The sequence below is a fragment of the Bos indicus x Bos taurus genome, chromosome 13 (genome assembly GCF_003369695.1).
Source record: "Bos indicus x Bos taurus breed Angus x Brahman F1 hybrid chromosome 13, Bos_hybrid_MaternalHap_v2.0, whole genome shotgun sequence".
NCBI lineage: Eukaryota > Metazoa > Chordata > Mammalia > Artiodactyla > Bovidae > Bos > Bos indicus x Bos taurus.
The window spans coordinates 39,959,857-39,978,864 of NC_040088.1; the positions used below are offsets into that span (position 1 = coordinate 39,959,857).

At 40.5% G+C, this 19,008-nt stretch overlaps 1 protein-coding gene across 1 annotated transcript; it reads right to left on the minus strand.

Moving 5' to 3' along the window:
• Positions 1-1,254: 1,254 nt before the first annotated feature.
• LOC113903416 (dihydrodiol dehydrogenase 3-like) lies at positions 1,255-17,174 on the minus strand. The gene is made up of 9 exons (XM_027559512.1): positions 16,908-17,174; positions 14,531-14,698; positions 14,133-14,249; positions 12,825-12,902; positions 12,291-12,413; positions 11,382-11,491; positions 10,364-10,529; positions 3,538-3,620; positions 1,255-1,460 (listed from the first exon to the last, which is right to left on the minus strand). The coding sequence occupies exons 1-9, from the start codon at positions 16,989-16,991 to the stop codon at positions 1,418-1,420; spliced, it is 972 nt and encodes a 323-aa protein (XP_027415313.1). The 5' UTR covers positions 16,992-17,174; the 3' UTR covers positions 1,255-1,417.
• Positions 17,175-19,008: the final 1,834 nt, after the last annotated feature.

Genomic DNA, 19,008 nt, shown 5'->3' on the forward strand with positions numbered 1-19,008 from the left:
CATGCTCACCACACACTGGGCATTGCAGCCCTGGGATGACCCCAGGAGGTCGTAGACCCGCAGCTGCTGTGAACCCAGGGGGACCACAGGAGGCCTGGGAACCTGACTCCTCTCCTGAGACACGCACCCACTCCCGCTCCTGGAACAGGGTGAGGAGGCAGCTGGACATTGTCCAGGACTTGGCTAGTTTACTGAGCAGCCTGTGTGCTCCCCAGCCCACAGACACCCCCTCAGTGCCTCAGTTTACCCACCCCTCAGGGCAAGGGCCGGCCATGCTGGACAAAGTGGGAAGTGTGGAGTACAGAGCTGGCTCAGACAGGCAGGACGTGTGGACAGGCCAGGGTGGCCATTGGCTATCAGAGAGGGGCCTGAAGAGCAGTGTTCTGGAAATATCCTTCTCCATTTCCCTCACAGTAAAGTCCTTTAAAAGCCTACGTGACAAGGACCTCCTGTCCCACCGGCTCTCTGACTTGTCTTCAGCTCCTGTCTCCCCACCTCACTAAACTCCACCCACATCAGCCAACTTGCTGGCCCTTAAATATTCCATGAACACTTGTCCTTCCTGGAATAAGCATTTTCTGTTCCAGAGAAATGCAGGAATCACTGTCTCTATCTTCAAGGCTCTTTTGTAGAAATGAAAAGTTGTGTGAGATGAAGGGTGTTGATGTCTCTGCCTAATAGACATACAGAAATGCAAGATGTTATGCAGAACTATCTCAACAGACACATACCCATTTCTAACAGCTAAATTCTCCTGATGCCATTCACAGACTCATTCTCCACGAGACCAAAAGCTCAAGGATTCATTTCACTTATTGACATTTATTGATGAAACAATGTCTTTCTAAAGAATATTCAATAAAGTTTTGCTGAATGATCAATGAACAAACTCAAAATATGTAAGAATTCATCAAAATGCTAAGCATGGGCAGACAATTAAGAAATTATATAAATGAGTAAAATGTGCTGCTTTACAGGAAGCAAAATACAACAACTGATTTTTTAAATCATTCTTTTAGCTTACCAAGTTACGTATGCTAAGTTTCAAAAGAAGTATACAACCTGTAGATTAACGTTTGTCTTTGTAAGTAAACAAATGCACATATTTGTCTAGGAAAATCACAAGGTAAATATACCAAAGGTAAGTATTTTTAAGTGGGTAAACACAACTAATCTTTGTTTTCTATCTGGTCCCTTCTATTTTCCAAATTTTTTATAATTTGGAGGTATTATTTTAATGATAAGAAACAAGAGTTCTTACTTGAAGTCTTTATTGTTTCATGAACTTTTTATTTTTTAAAAAGGAAAGGCAAGCTTTCAGAAGTTCAGACACTTCATTTAAGTACCTTCACCAAGTACAAAAGTCTTCACCATCCTAGATGCAAAATTCTTGAAGAATCTCAGTGAGAGTTAAGAGTCAATATTCTTCAGAGAATGGATACTCAGGGTGACCAACACCACTGAAAGATAAGGAGGAAGATTCATTTATTAAATCAGTCATGTTGTCATAGAGCATTACTCTATGATGTGGCCAGAATGGGCTAAAACTCTAAATCCACAAACACATCCCTCATTCTCCCCCGACAAGCACACATGCAGATGTCTGCTCCATGTGCACATGGCACCTGCACATCCACTCCCAACATCCACATGTGATATTCACTCCACAGTGACAGGTAGTTTGACTCATTACAATTTATATGAGACCACAAGATCAGGCAGTAACTGTAGCAATCATTTCAGATACAGGTGAAATTTCTACCCCTAGATGATGAAAAAGTGCACAGTAAACAAATTAGCTGCCCTTTTTCATACATCCATGGATAAGCAAATGAGCACTCTAAAAATGCAGAGTGCCTGGAACTTGTCATCTATTGAAGAGCTACCACAAGCACCTGAATAATCATACAGCTCAAAGTGGGATTTTTCCTTTCTTCATTAATAATGTATTAAAACATTTGTTACTCAGCAATTAGTATTACTGCTGTTTTCCTTTTTTCCATCTTTTTACTTTTCTTTCTGAATTTGTCCTTTTTCATTCATTAAAAAGTGCACTCCGAGCGATTCCAAGTGCCAGGAGCTGTGCTGTTGACCCAAGCCCACAAAGATGAGTAAGTCTAGGCATTCACAGCCTAATGAAGAAGAACATAGAATTATACTTAAGAGCCCCTAAGTACAGAAAAATAACCTTCCACATCTTTTCTTTTATCATGGCTTTTCTCAGAAGCATGATACAGCTTTACAAGCAATAGGGAGAGTTTTGAGATACTTCATTGGAAACAAAATCTTCATTTTACCAATAATTTGTATTCCCTTCTCTCTAAACTCCCTTCCAACTTCTCTCCATTTGATCAGTCATCTGTCTCTTCGGTCTTGACATCCTCCTGCAGTAATTAGGCAGCTGGAATCTCATGTTAGTGACTAAGTTAAAGTACAGGAGGTAGGGACTCCACAGTGGATGGATCACTGATGAACAAATACAACACAGGTGTGAGTCTTTACTCAAGAAAGCAGCAGACCCAGATGATCTTACCTGGGTGTGTCCTGCTAAGGACACAGTCACTCACTGGAGGGTCAGTTAAGCTCATGATCTACTGGTAATTCAGCTTTGTGAGATAACAAGGATGAGGATGTGGGAGTTATAACAGGGGGAAAAGGCCAATGAAGAGTTCAATTTTGAAAGAAATGGATGATGTTTTGGAGAAAAAATGCCCATTAGGGAGAATATCCACCAGACACTTAGGGGACACAGTGGAAGCAGGCCCCCTGTGACTTCATAGCACAGATGCACATTGGATTTCATGGGACCATCCTTCACAAAAAAATAAAACAATACATTTTGTAATTTTGTTAGGCATAATATGAATGCCTTCTTCCCAGGTGGCTCAGTGGTTACTGATCCACCTGCCAAGCAGGATACCTGGGTTCGATCTCTAGGGTCACAAGATCCATTGGAGAAGGAAATGACAATCCACTCCAGTGTTATTGCCCGGGAAATCCCCAAAACAGAGATGCCTATTAGGCTATAGCACATGGGATGGTAGAGTCATACAGGACTTAGAGATTAAACAAAAACAACAAAACATGAATGCAATGCATGATGGATTCATTATTATATAGTTATTATTAATATAATTATTTTCCCCTGATGTAAAAAGAATTAAAGATGAAACATGTTCACAAGTCCCTGAATGAATACTGGGCTGCAGACACTGTGCCCTCTGTTTCCTGAGTCTCTCAGCCCTGAGAGGAGGTGCACCAGGCACAGGGGTCAGGGGCACAAAGTAGTGAATTCACATGATGTGAACTTGGGATTTTATTGATGTGCTGTCCTGGGCTCCAATCACATTTTGGTTGGTCTGAGATGAAGCCCTTGAGGAAACCTCTGGTGTGAGGTCTTCAGGAAGCCCCTGGTTTACTCCTATGCTGGAAATCAGGACTGTCTTCCAAGAATTGAGCTTTAAAAAGCTTAGTTCACCTACTGAATTGCCTGCTACAGAAAATAACATATGTGTGAAACATCTGCAAGTCACTTACGGTAAAAATTCATAGTATCTTCTATTTCTGTTGAGGCCATCAATTGCTTTCATGTCTTCTGGACTCAGTTCAAAGTCAAACACCTGGAAGAAAGGAAAGAACCACGTTAACTCCCCCAAGAACTGGCGTCCCCCTGGGGACTGGAGGACTTTCCTGCTGGATGGAAATAAGAAGAGGGGACAGGGAAGCCGTGTCTGTCTTCAGCTTCCAGGTGAACAAGCCTGGGAGCCTTTGCTGAGTTCTCACCTCTCCTTCCCACACCTTCTCCTTCTCTGTCCATCTCACAAATGTTACAGGGCATCAGTCCCTTATCTTTCTAAGTGAATCACTTGAAAAAACAAACAAATTAAAATCTTCTTTTACCAAGCATGGTTGTTGAACACTCCTGACTCAATACTGAACCTGAGCTAATATTAGACTGATTAACTCTCCCCAACATGCCCTAAGGGTGACAGCATTCAGCTGAAGCAGTGTCAGAAGGAGGCTCCTCCATGAAAGCCTATTCAAGAATCTGATATCAAACATACTCATTACCTATAATTGAATCTAAAAAACGTTATGTATATGCCTTTGTGGAGAAAGTTATGAAAAGTGTTTTAGACATTAGAGAACACCTAAATAATTAAAAATTCATATCATAATTTTGAAACAGAAAGCTCAATTTTATCAAGAAATTCGTTTTCTCCAAAGTGATGTAGTGTTTCAGTGCAACATGAACCAATGACTTAAACACGTATTATTTTGTGGAATTCAGTAAAGTGACACTAAGTCTGAAATAAGAAATAGCTAGTCAAGACCAGTCAAGATAGCCTTAATGAAGAAGAATATACCACTCTGAGAAGCAAACTTATTTTATACTCTTCTAACACAGTACAGAAACCTGAATAGTTAAATATAAGGGAGAGGCCAGAAATGTATTTATGAACATTTGATATATGACAGAGTTGGCAGTGAAAATCTGTGGAAAATGTGGACACTTAGATTTCCATTTAAATAAAAAATATATATAGGTAATCATTTTATATCATATTAGAAAATCAGTTCCAGGTGTATTTCATACACAAACTTGAATGCAAACACAAAAACAATTTTTCAGGGGGCCATATAATTGACTCTTGACTTGGCCTGACCCATAACTTGCATTGGGTAGTGAAATTTGCCAGAAGAAATGGTGAGTTAGTTCTGAGTCTAGATATGAAGAGGATTTTTTCCTACTCCCTAGCTTGGGATCATAATTGGGAAATTAAAAGACACTTGCTCCTTGGAAAAGTGTGAAGAAAAGCTATGACAAACCTAGACAGCATATTAAAAAGCAGAGACATTACTTTTCTGACAAAGGTCCATCTAGTCAAAACTATGGTTTTTCCAATAGTCATGTATGGATGTGAGAGTTGGGCTATAAAGAAAGCTGAGGGCCGAAGAATTAATGCTTTTGAACTGTGGTGTTGGAAAAGACTCTTGAGAGTCCCTTGGACTGCAAGGAGATAAAACCAGTCAATCATAAAGGAAATCATTCCTGAAAATTCTTTGGAAGGAATGATGCAGAAGCTAAAACTCCAATACTTTGGCCACCTGATGCAAAGACCTGACTCACTGGAAAAGACCCTGATGCTGGGAAAGATTGAAGGCAGGAGGAGAACTGAACTAGCTGTCAGTTCAGAAACTGAACTGACGGACTGGCTTGGGATCATAAGGCTCTGCTAAGATATTTGTCACAGTCTCCAGTTCAGTTCAGTTCAGTCACTCAGTCATGTCCGACTCTTTGCGACCCCATGAATTGCAGCACGCCAGGCCTCCCTGTCCATCACCAACTCCCAGAGTTCACCCAAACTCATGTCTATCGAGTCGGTGATGCCATCCAGCCATCTCATCCTCCGTCGTCCCCTTCTCCTGCTGCCCTCAATCCCTCCCAATATCAGATTCTTTTCCAATAAGTCAACTCTTCACATGACGTGGCCAATGTACTTGAGTTTCAGCTTTAGCATCATTCCTTCCAAAGAACACCCAGGGCTAATCTCCTTTAGCATGGACTGGTTGGATCTCCTTGCAGTTCAAGGGATTCTCAAGAGTCTTCTCCAACACCGCAGTTGACAGCAAAAGAGACACTGATGTATAGATCAGTTTTATGGACTCTGTGGGAGAAGGAGACGGTGGGGAGATTTGGGAGAATAGCAGTGAAACATGTATAATATCATGTATGAAACGAGTCACCAGTCCAGGTTTGATGCACGATACTGGATGCTTAGGGCTGGTATACTGGGACGACCCAGAGGGAGTGTATGGGGAAGGAGGAGGGAGGAGGGTTTAGAATGAGGAGCACAGGTATACCTGTGGTGGATTCATTTCGATATTTGGCAAAACTAATACAATATTGTAAAGTTTAAAAATAAAATAAAATTTAAAAAATAATAAATTTATATTAAAAAAAAGAAAATGATATTTCTAGTTTAAATAAAGTCAAATATAATTTAAAAGCATCAATTCTTCAGTGCTCAGCTTTCTTCACATTCCAAGTCTCACATCTATACATGACCACTGGAAAAACCATAGCCTTGACTAGTCAGACCTTTTTTGGCAAAGTAATGTCTCTGCTTTTCAATATGCTATCTAGGTTGGTCATAACTTTTCTTCCAAGGAGTAAGCATCTTTTAATTTCATGGCTGCAGTCACCATCTGCAGTGATTTTGGAGCCCCCAAAAATAAAGTCTGACACTGTTTCCACTGTTTCTCCATCTATTTCCCATGAAGTGATGCGACCAGATGGCATGATCTTCGTTTTCTGAATGCTGAGCTTTTAGCCAACCTTTTCACTCTCCTTTTTCACTTTCATCAAGAGGCTTTTTAGTTCCTCTTCACTTTCTGCCATAAGGGTCGTGTCATCTGCATATCTGAGGTTATTGATATTTCTCCCAGCAATCTTGATTCCAGCTTGTGCTTCTTCCACTCCAGCGTTTCTCATGAGGTACTCTGCATAGAAGTTAAATAAGCAGGGTGACAATATACAGCCTTGACGTACTCCTTTTCCTATTTGGAACCAGTCTGTTGTTCCACGTCCAGTTCTAACTGTTGCTTCCTGACCTGCATACAAATTTCTCAAGAGGCAGGTCCTGTGGTCTGGTATTCCCATCTCTTTCAGAATTTTCCACTCCTTTTCTAGCCAAATATATATGAAAAAATATACAGAGAAGCATGCAGGCTCCTCACAGAAGAGTCACATCCACCTGGTAAAGCACTGAACTGCAAATGCACAAAAAAGCCAAGCCTAGAGGACAACAGCTTAGCTTCGTGCTGCCTAACACTGTAGATTGTCAAGCATTGTGGATTGTCAAATCACAGAATCAAGAGATGCAGAAGTGATCTCTGCATTAAATCCTAAAACTGGGGAGAGCTTCCTGTACAGCTATGCTAAGGGTACAGTAATGGTCTCCTACGCAGAAATCAAAACACAGACAGCTTAGCAATAATAGGCACAGTCTAGAACAGAAACTTTGCAACAGCAGAAACTCAAGGAGATTAAATGTGTGAAGTGAAACCTTACAGGATTCATGGAAATACAAAATAAATCCAAAATTACTAGAGCTAATCAATGAGTATAGTAAAGCTGAAGGATATAAAATTAACACAGAGAAATCCCTTGCATTCCTATACACTAAAAGTGAGAAAACAGAAAGAAATTAAGGAAACCATTACATTCACCACTGTGATGAAAAAAAAATAAAATACTTAGAAATAAATCTACCTAAAGAAACAAATTGCAGCCATGAAATTGAAAGACGCTTACTCCTTGGAAGGAAAGTTATGACCAACCTAGATAGCATATTCAAAAGCAGAGACATTACTTTGCCAACAAAGGTCTGTCTAGTCAAGGCTATGGTTTTTCCAGTAGTCATGTATGGATGTGAGAGTTGGACTGTGAAGAAAGCTGAGCGCCGAAGAATTGATGCTTTTGAACTGTGGTGTTGGAGAAGACTCTTGAGAGTCCCTTGGACTGCAAGGAGATCCAACCAGTCCATTCTGAAGGAGATCAGCCCTGGGATTTCTTTGGAGGGAATGATGCTAAAGCTGAAACTCCAGTACTTTGGCCACCTCATGCAAAGAGTTGACTCATTGGAAAAGACTCTGATGCTGGGAGGGATTGGGGGCAGGAGGAGAAGGGGACGACAGAGGATGAGATGGCTGGATAGCATCACCGACTCAATGGATGTGAGTTTGAGTGAACTCTGGGAATTGGTGATGGACAGGTGATGGTCACAAAGAGTCGAACACGACTGAGTGACTGAACTGAACTGAACTGAAAGAAACAAAAGACCTATATATATAAGACTCTAAAACACTGATGAAATAAATCAAAGAAGACACAAATAGATGGAGAAATATACCATGTTCATAGATCGGAAGAATCAATATAGTGAAAATGAGTATACTACCCAAAGCAATCTATAGATTCAATGCAATGCCTATCAAGCTACCAATGGTATTCTTCACAGAGCTAGAACAAATAATTTCACAATTTGTATGGAAATATAAAAAACCTTGAATAGCCAAAGCAATCTTGAGAAAGAAGAATGGAACTGGAGGAATCAACCTGCCTGACTTCAGGCTCTACTACAAAGCTACAGTCATAACAATATGGTACTGGCACAAAGACAGAAATATAGATCAATGGAACAAAATAGAAAGCCCAGAGATAAATCCACACAACTATGGATACCTTATCTTTGACAAAGGAGGCAAGAATATACAATGGAGAAAAGATGATCTCTTTAACAAGTGGTGCTGGGAAAACTGGTCAACCACTTGTAAAAGAATGAAACTAGAATACTTTCTAACACCATACACAAAAGTATACTCAAAATGGATTAAAGATCTAAACGTAAGACTAGAAACTATAAAAATCCTAGCAGAAAACATAGGCAAACCCTCTCTGACATAAATCACAGCAGGATCCTCTATGACCCACCCCCCAGAGTAATGGAAATAAAAGCAAAAATAAACAAATGGGACCTAATTAAAATTAAAAGCTTTTGAACAATGATGGAAACTATAAGCAAGATGAAAAGACAGCCTTCAGAATGGGAGAAAATAATAGCAAATGAAGCAACTGACAAAGAATTAATCTCAAAAATATAACCAGCTCATGCAGCTCAATTCCAGAAAAATAAGCTACCCAATCAAAAAATGGGCCAAAGAACTAAACAGACATTTCTCCAAAGACAGACAGATGGCTAACAAACACATGGAATGATGCTCTACATCACTCATTATCAGAGAAATGCAAATCAAAACCACAATGAGGTACCATTTCATGCCAGTCAGAATGGCTGCTATCAAAAAGTCTACAAACAACAAATGCTGGAGAGGATGTGGAGAAAAGGGAATCCTCATACACTGTTGGTGGGAATGCAAACTAGTACAGCCACTATGGATAACAGTGTGGAGATTCTTTAAAAAAAAAAAAAAAAAACAGAAATACAACTGCCATAAGACCCAGCAATCCCACTGCTGGGCATACACATCGAGGAAATCAGGATTGAAATAGACATGTGTATCCCAATGTTCACTGCAGCACTGTTTACAATAGCTAGGACATAGAAGCAACCTAGATGTCTATCGGCAGACGAATGGATAAGAAAGCTGTGGTACATATACACAATGGAATATTACTCAGCCATTAAAAAGAATGCATTTGAATCATTTCTAATGAGCTGGATGAAACTGGAGCCTATTATACAGATTGAAGTAAACCAGAAAGAAAAATACCAATACAGTATACTAATGCATATATGTGGAATTTAGAAAGATGGTAATGATGACTGTATATGTGAGACAGCAAAAGTGACACAGATGTAAAGAACAGTCTTTTGGACTCTGTGGGAGAATGCAAGGGTGGGATGATTTGAGAGAATAGCATTGAAACATGTATATTATCATATGTGAAACAGATCGCCAGTCCAGGTTCAATGCATGAGACAGGGTGCTCGGAGCTGGTGCACGGGGGTGACCCTGAGGGATGGGATGAGGAGAGAGGTGGGAGGTGGGTTCAGGATGGGGAACACATGTACACCCATGGCTGATTCATGTCAGTGTATGGCAGAAACCACTACAATATTGTAAAATAATTAGCCTCCAATTAAAATAAATTAATTAATTTAATTTAAAAAGGAGGTTAAAGATCACTGCCATAAATGTGTGCCCCCTAATTCACATCTTGATGGTGTTAGAAAATGAGTTTTTGAGAGGTGATTAGGACATGATTGTGGAGCCCTCATGAATGAGATTTTTTAAATATCATATAATATAAGAGACTTGGGACAGCTCTGCAGCCCCCTCCACCATGTTAAGGTACAAGGAGAAGCCTGTGACCTGGAGGAGGGCCCTTACTTGACCACACGGGCACCCTGACCTCAGACCTCCAGCTTCAGAACTGTGAGAAACAAATTTCACTTTTTTCTCAGTCACTCAGGCTGTAGTATTTTGTCAAAACACACAAAACAGTCTAAAAAAAATCACATAATGCAATTTCATCAGTTGAGAACAAAGACAAACAGATATCATTTGTACAACGTGACAGAATAAATTGAAGACATAGCACTAGAGTTAAAAATCTCTGCTTTCTGTCCAACCGTAACCCTCTGCAGCCATGCCAACTCTCCTGTTGTCACATCAGTTGGAGCAAACCACCAGGAATACACACAAAGCTTTCATGCACGGGAAAGAGCAGGTAACTCATTTTGACTCAAGGAAAGTCCTGAGAGATGGACACAGAATGACCCTTGTGAAGGATATTCCCTAGGAGCCCTCTGCCCACAGTCTCACTCATCATCACCTGTATGTTCTCTTTGACCCGCTTCTTGTTGAAACTCTTGGTCAGAACCACAACCCCACGTTGTATCTGGTAGCGAAGGGCAACTAGAGCTGGGGTCTGCTTGTGCTTTTGGGCAATGGCAGAGAGAACTGGGTCCTCCAAGAGAATGGGGTGGTTCAGGTTCACCCTGGAAGGAAATTCAGAAATGATGAGGATGAGACTCATTTGTCTTAGGTTCTCAAACAGACCAAGAAGGTCCACGGTAGACAGGGCTTCTCAAAGTGTGGTTCATGGACCAACAGCATCAGCATCACTTGGGATCTTGTAAGAAATACAAATTCCATGGTTTAGCTGAAGACAAACTGAATCAGGACCTCAACTGTGTAACCTCCCATTCTGTGTTTACAGAGCTCTGCAGGTGATTCAGATGCATTATTGAGTTGAGACCAGGACTGCCAAACTCATGGATTGTTCTTTAAATCTGAGAGGTTGTTTTTCTTCTATTATCAAGAGCATGAATAGAGAAACAGAAGGAAAAAAAACAGGGATCATTTTTAAATTTCACTTTTCTAAGGTACTAATTGAGAGGTCTCAAAATAAGAGACATTTATTTAATCATTATTCTATAGATGTTTACAAAAATGGTTCATCGAAATTTTTTCTAACATGATTGATCTATGAGTTACATATTATTATCCTAATTTTAGACATAAGGTAAGGGCTTTGGAACATCTATTTTTAGAAATGTGTTCCGTGGTTAATAAATAAGTAAATCATGACATAATGCTGTGTCTCTGATCTCAACTGGGGGACTATATGCAGATTTTAATGCAGACATTTATTACTGATGAGTTGACAAGCTAATACAATGTGGGAAAACAGCCTGGGTGATGGGATGATAAAAGAGAAGAATTCATTTCATCCCTCCCCGCTCTCCCCCCTGCCTATGAGAGCTATCTGAGCACCGTATAATGTAAACTATTTCATCAAAAATTGAATTTCAGGGAAAATTCCAGTTGTCTTCAATAGGATTCAGTACCATTCTTTTACTCGTTGGGATCCCAGAGCACCAAAGGCAACAAGAACGATATCGTGTGACTTGCAGAAATCCAACAGTTTGCTCTGATTGAGATAAGGGTGACATTCCACCTGTAGAATGCCCAAAGAGAACAGTATCAGATTATATGCAAAGGTAATATTAACAGGAGAGAGAAAGATTAAAAGGTTAAAAAAATGCTGAGGGAAAAACTGTAACATTAACTGGAAACTTGAAATATCAACAGCAAGAGTGAAATAGAGAAAAGTGTGTTTATATAGTTAATTTTATGATGGAAATGGATGGGAGAACAAGTCCAAAATTGAGTAATCAAAATATGGGCTCTACATCTGAGTAAAAGTTTCAGAATAAATATTTTATCTACTGTTAGTATTACCATGAACCTTTAATTTCGCCCTCTAACCTAGATGGTTTTCATCATCCCCAGCACGTTTTTTTGTACTGTGCTCCCTGTTGAAGGCCCATAAAGGATGAGACCACCAAGACTAAGGATTTAGCCATCAAAACTCCACACAAATTCTTAAGCCAGTCTTACATGATTTTTTCTTTTTTATTCACTTCCCATTCCATCTTTTCATGGTTTTCCTTCCTATACACAGTTTGCTACAAGCAGTTTCCCATCTAGTTTCTGGTCATGCTTTCATCTCAGAAAAATGCCTCTGGCCTCTACCCGTAATTTACCTGGAAGCTTTCCCCACCTTTTCCACCCAAATTTATCAGACAGAGATACCATTATGGATTCTATTCACACCATCCGGACAGAGGCTCTGTACTCTAGAATCTTCTGTCCACAAAGGTCAGATGAATAGGAGGAGAGGAAAGACAGACATCTGGCTCCAGTGCAAGAAGGAGGTTGTGAAGAGCAGGACGGAGAGGAGCTGAGCTGCTCACCTGGTTGCAGACGGGCTTGTACTTGAGCCCCGGCTTGTTCAGGATCTTCTCCAGCTGCTTGTGGTTGAAGTTGGACACCCCGATGGACTTGGTCAGCCCTGCATCCTTACACTTCTCCAGGGCCTGGAAAGGAGGGGTGGTGAACAATTACATGGAATGATAGAGCAAGAATAAATGCTGAGAAACATCGGTAATCACCGTCATCCATCAAGAATTAGCATTGATTTTCAAGAAGAAAAAAGTGGAAAAAGTCATGACACAGGAAGAATTACTGTCTCCTCCCTAGAAAAACCCTAGAGAAGACATCACATGGAAGGAAAGAGATACCTGTCTGCACTCTCCCATATTCTCCCTCTTCGTTCCTCTCTGTGAACATTTCAGCAATGGTTTCCTCCCCACAACCTCAACATCACAACCCTTAGATTCATGAACTGCTGAGTCTGATGGGCCACAGCTCATTCTCACAGGTGGAAGAAATGAAGGAGGTTCCCCCTCTTCTGGCTCCTCTCCTGGTTCTCTCCTCCCTGGACTCACCTCCCATGTAAGACAGAGATCCACCGAGTCAAATATCAGTTTTCCATTTTCATCTTTTGGAAATAATTCCTCCCCTGGCTGGAACAGAAGCAGGCATTTTAGAGATGTCACAAAATAATTTCCCAACCTTTATCCAGGGTGACAGGCATCAGGAATTAAACATCCATGAGACAGATTTAAAGTTTCTAGATACTAATATCTGCAAAGTGACTTGTTTGTGGAGTTGTGAACAGTGTCTTTAGGATGGAGGCTTATTCTAATCTCTCATACTTAATATATGTTGCAATAAATACAATTTTTCTAGGTCCTAAAAGTGACTCACAGTGATTTCTGTGAATTTTGTCTGTTCCTTGTACTTGTCTATTTTGAAATGGCTCTCTTGAGCTAGAACTGGTAGTAAGTTATATGGACTTTATTTCCAGCATAAATGTTGCAATCACTTTCTTTTCTCTCTGAGGATCAGATGCCATAGGGCAGGCATATGAACCAGCAAGGCTCAAGTTAGGTGGATATGGAATGTGGAAGATCCAGACAAGCTCTCAAATTCGTGACCATGAGCCTTGAACTGCTCCAAGGCCATATTTGCTACCAATGGAAAATGTTCAGTAAACATAAATAATACCATGAGTAAAGCCATGATAAGGGATAGAAATTAAGAGACATTTTTGAAGAGTACTGCAACTCTTAAAATCTGTCTGTGACTGGGACTTGCCATCCACATAATCCACTAAGCGATTTTGCAACAGATGACTTGAGTTGATTTCTATAACTTGAAATCAAGAATTCTAAGTAAACCGTTCTTATCGGCTAACTGCAATTTACAAACATCATCCTGAAGACAGGCAAGAGTGTAGGCAAGGTCTTCCAAGTCCCTATAAAGGCATGAGGTTTAGACACACCCAGAGGGAGCACCACCAAATCTGCTCAACTTAAAAGGATGAAAGACAAGATAAAGTCATCATGTTCAATGTAAGGCAGTGTCATGCTCACCACAGATGCACCAAACTCTTGGTTCATGAAATCCCCAGAGACTCAAGAGTCATAACCAGGACTGTGTGCATAACTGGCTTATTTCTCAAGCTTTTCAGGTAGAAAAACTCAGATTATTTAATACCTTTCCCTGGGAGTCTTGTAAGAGATTCCAAGAAACTCAGTAAAAAGATGATTACAAATGATTATTTGGGGGATTCTACTCTAGTGTAATCATCCCTTCAACCTACTAAGAAAAATCTTTATCCAACCATCCAAGAAAGTTGATGCACATTCTAACACAAGATACAAAATGATGTGATCACAGAAAGTTCTAACCTTCAGAGCCACTGGAATATGAATAATATAGAGATCAACATAGTCCAGTTGAAGATTTTTCAGTGATTTTTCCAAGGCTGGTCGGACCAACTCTGGTCGAAGGGAAGTTAACCAAAGCTGCAGAGGTTAAAGAATGGAAGTTGTATTAATAACACTTTAGGTAACTTTTTTTCCTTACCACTTGGCTTGTGGGATATTACTACCTTGACCAAGGATACATCTGGGCTCATGGCATTAAAGCACCAACTCTTAACCACTGAACCATGAGGGAACCCTAATACTTCAGGAATGTATGTAAGAATAGTTCACCAATCATTCACTGAACAATGATCCTATTATATAATTGTCACCTGGGCAAAATCACTTGGACACATGTGCACACACTCAACACACAGCACCTTTGAGGTGTAGAATATGTCTTCTCTCTTCACAGTGCCATCTGCAATCTTGCTTCGAATGGCCTGACCAACTTGCTCTTCATTTTGGTACACATGAGCACAGTCAACATGGCGGAACCCAACCTCTATAGCAAATTTGGTGATTTCCAGAGCTTCTCTCTTAGCAGCCTACATAAGCAACAAGGTAGAAGTTGAGTATCTACATGATCAAGAGATTGCTAAGGCGCAAGATTGATCTTCCTGAGAATCAGCATTTCTTTGTGTTTTTGGTTCATTCTGCAAGTGTTGTGATAAACTCATGACAGTTTCTCTGAATGTTCCTGGCCAGAGATTAAATGGGCACCAAGGAACCCTTCAATCCCAGATGGCCCATGGTTGATCACAGGCCTCAGAGGACCCCAAGACAACCTCCAGGTTCAGTGATTTGCTGGAAGATCTAAAGGACTCAGCATAAAGTTGTAGTTATGGATAAGATTTATACTGTGAGATGTTTGAGGCAAAATCAACAAAGGTGTAAAATGCCTGGTAAAAGCATCAAGAATCATGTGAAAGCTTCTAAGACTTCTGTCTCCCAGTGAAGCCACACAGAATACAAATAAAAAGCATGTATATTGAATAAAGTGATATTTTCATATAAGTATATATTGCTAATGGAGAAGGCAATGGCACCCCACTCCAGTACTTTTGCCTGGAAAATCCCATGGACCGAGGAGCCTGGTAGGCTGCAGTCCATGGGGTCACTAGAGTCGGACACAACTGAGCAACTTCACTTTCACTTTTCGCTTTCATGCATTGGAGAAGGAAATGGCAACCCACTCCAGTATTCTTGCCTGGAGAATCCCAGGGATGGGGAAGCCTGGTGGGCTGCTGTCTATGGGGTCGCACAGAGTCAGACACGACTAAAGCGACTTAGCAGCAGCAGCAGCATACATTGCTAATGATTACCACAATCAACCTAGGCAACAGATCCATCACCTCACATACTTAAATTTAGGGCATGTTTGTAAGAAAATTTAAGTTCTAGTCTCTACAAAATCTCAAGATATAGTCCATTATCTTTAACTATAATCACCATGCTATACATCAGGTGTTCAGACTTTATTCATCTTAGGACTGAAAGTTTGTACCCTTGACCAACATCTTTTCATTTTTCCTAGACTTATCACCACCTTCTGGTCACCATTCTCTACTCTTTCTTCTATGAGTTCCACTTTTTTATATTTTACCTATAAGATCATACAGTAATTGTCTTTCTGTTTATGGCTTATTACACTTAGCTTAAAGTTAGTTCATCTGTGTGGTTGTAAATGACAGGATTAATTTCATTTTTAATATTGAATAATATTCTATTTCTTTTTATGTGATTCAGACTCATTCCTGTTTCAAGGAGGGAGATAGTTGGTGTAGCTTCTCTCTGTTAGGGCTAGTCCTGGATTATCTTAAATGCTCGGGTATTTGTGTATACCAAGGAATGAACCCACTGAGCTTCAGTAACAGCCTGGACACTTCCCTCCCCTCACCCCAATTTGTACTACAAAGTACTGTCTTCTGTTTCCAAAATGTGTCTAACTATTTCCATCGGTTTTATAGATGAAAAACATGAGGCTCAAAGTTTAAGGACCAGTCCATTGTCACAACTACATACTATAAACACAAGATAGATAGCAGATTTTCTGGTTTACAGCATAGAGACTTGTCTACCAGCTCCTCTTTTATACCCCAGTGTTGAAAACAATACTTAAATAAAAACATATTACAAAACACACAGATACATTACAAAACCTGGCCTGTAAGATTGCATCTCATCACCTCAAATGATACTATAGTTGCCATCAGAAGAAGTTTCCAAGCAGAAACAGAAGCACAGGGCAAAACACAGCTGGAGTGTTCCTGCCCTGGCACCTACCAGGCACCCCACAGTAGAAAAACAATTTTCTCCCATTATTTTTCAGTCACTTCATCTTCAGGACCTTCCACCTAAAAACTTCTCTGTGTCATATCTTTTTGGAAGGAGGAAATAGTTCTTGAACTAATAAAATCTACAGAGAAACCCCACCATTGCAATCATCCTTAAAGCAAAGCAGCTGACAGTAAGTATTCTCCACAGCCAAGTCTCACCTCTTCTGCCAATCTGGGAAAGAGATGGAAACTGGAAGGAAAGCCAGAGTAATCTGCAGGTGAGCACAGCCTCAGACCCTGATGCAGAGTGGAGACTGGATGCTATCTCCCCTTTCACAGGGTATGTTCTAACCTGGCTAGTGGAACCACATGACCCCCCCAGAGTCACACAGGAACTTAGTGCTTGACAACCCAAGTCCCTTCTGCTCATGTCACATCCACTACTATTTATATCTCAACCCCAAACCATTACTGTTACCTCTGGAGGTGCATAGGTTCCAAATCCAAGGACAGGAATGAAGTGGCCATCATTAAGCTTCACCTTCTGGCTTTTGGAATCCATTGCCTGTTGTTCCTCTGAGTAAGCAGATTGATTTTTTCTTCTGCCTTCAGAGGTTATAAATAACAAGAAGGTAACACTCCAGCTGCACTGTCCAATGTTAGCAGATGCATTGTAGAAGTGTGATTATCTAATGCCCATGGAGTCAGAGAGTTAACTTGTTTGATTTTTTTTTATCAGTATAACCTAAAGTATTGTATAAATTGAGATCAGCTGAGTGATTAATGACCATTAGTTAAACTAGAAATTTCCACACACCAATCTTTTTTTATTTCCTATTATAGGCCCAATCTCAATCAAACATAAACTGAAACAACTATCTTACAGTACAAACAGCACACATACACACACCACAAAATATAAAAGTGATAACAGCATTTTTGAAAATGTTATACCTTAATAAAGAATCAAAACTTCAAATGAAAGTAAATTTTCCTTTTAACATTTCCCACCAGCAAACTTATTTTGCTTTACAGACTTGACAGTGGTGAAATCCTGAACAGGATACCTCAACCAGACATTTTGGAAAAGTATTTATCGGAGGTTAATTATTAATAGCTTTAGGATACCATGTGCAGTGTGCAAAGAGACTCTGAGTGTTTCTATGTTGTACTTAGTTATGTAACCTTTAGAGTACACTTGCTTTCCAGGTGGCCCTAGTGGTAAAGAACCTTCCTGCCAAAGAAGGAGATGTACAGTTTCTATCACTGGGTTCAATCCCTGGGTTGGGAAGATCCCCTGAAGGAGGGCATGGCAACCCACTTCAATATTCTTGCCTGGGGAATCCCATGAACAGAGGAGTCTGGTGGGCTGCAGTCCATGGGGTTGCAAAGAGTCAGATGGGACTAAAACAGCTTAGCACACACCCAGAGTACTTTCATAATGTAACTGATACATACTTTACATAATTTACTAACTTGTTGAACATTATTCATAAGAGAAAACCCAATAAACTACATGTGTGTTAGTCGCTCAGTCATGTCCAACTCTTTGCGACCCCATGGGGTGTAGCCCACCAGGCTCCTCCAGCCATGGGATTTTCCAGGTAAAAATTCTGGAGTAGTTTGCTATTTCCTTCGCCAGGGGATCTTCCTGACCCAGGGATCGAACCCGAGTCTCCTGCATAAGGTACATAAATTATAACACATTTGGAAAGAGTAAGGGAAATTGTGATGCACTGATATATGGGGGTGTGGTGAAGTTAAACAAAATTTAACATATATAGTGATGTCAGCAAAATGGTGAAGTTGCAAAATGGTGAATTCTCCCTTGGAAAGGCAAGAAATGAAAGAGAAAGCAGCTGCAAAACCTCCTAAGATCTCTGGAAAACACTCAAAGATCTACAGCAACAAAGTGAACACACAATTAGGAAAAATCAAGAACAGAATGGTAGGAAATTTCCTCGTGTATTACTCACCTGCACCCTCCTCCTGCCTGGGACAGTGCAATCTTGATCAGCCCCCAGTTGCTTCCCTGAATCCAGAGTGATCAAAGAAAACCAACTGTGCAATGTTCCAACCAACTTGGGGGCTTTCTGGGGACTGGTGCCTGTTTCAGTTAACTCTAAGCTTAAACTGAAGAGCAGCTGGAATGGCTATTGCAGCTGCAGGGGAACTATATATACACACACAGAACCAAGGACAAAGGAATAAGGGTGAAGCCATAGACTGGACCATGTATTGATAAAACCCTGAGTAGAACTGGGGTGTGGATTTGGAAGCCATAGGGCATTCAAAAACAGTCATAAATTCACTGGACTCAGAAAGCCACCCATGGGCCAGGCAAGATGTTGACTCAGAAATGAACTGAGTCACCCTTAGCTTTCCTGTTGGGATGAAACAAAGACAAGGAGAATGCCAGGCAAACTAGTGAAAGCCAGCAGGACAAGGAACAAGATCTATCAAGAGTGAGTATTTGCCTGCTGTTTCAGGTAGCCAATTATGAACACACACACACACAGGAACACACACATATCTGGACGGGGCAGGGAGGCCAGACGGGCCCGAGGAGCGGGGTCTGG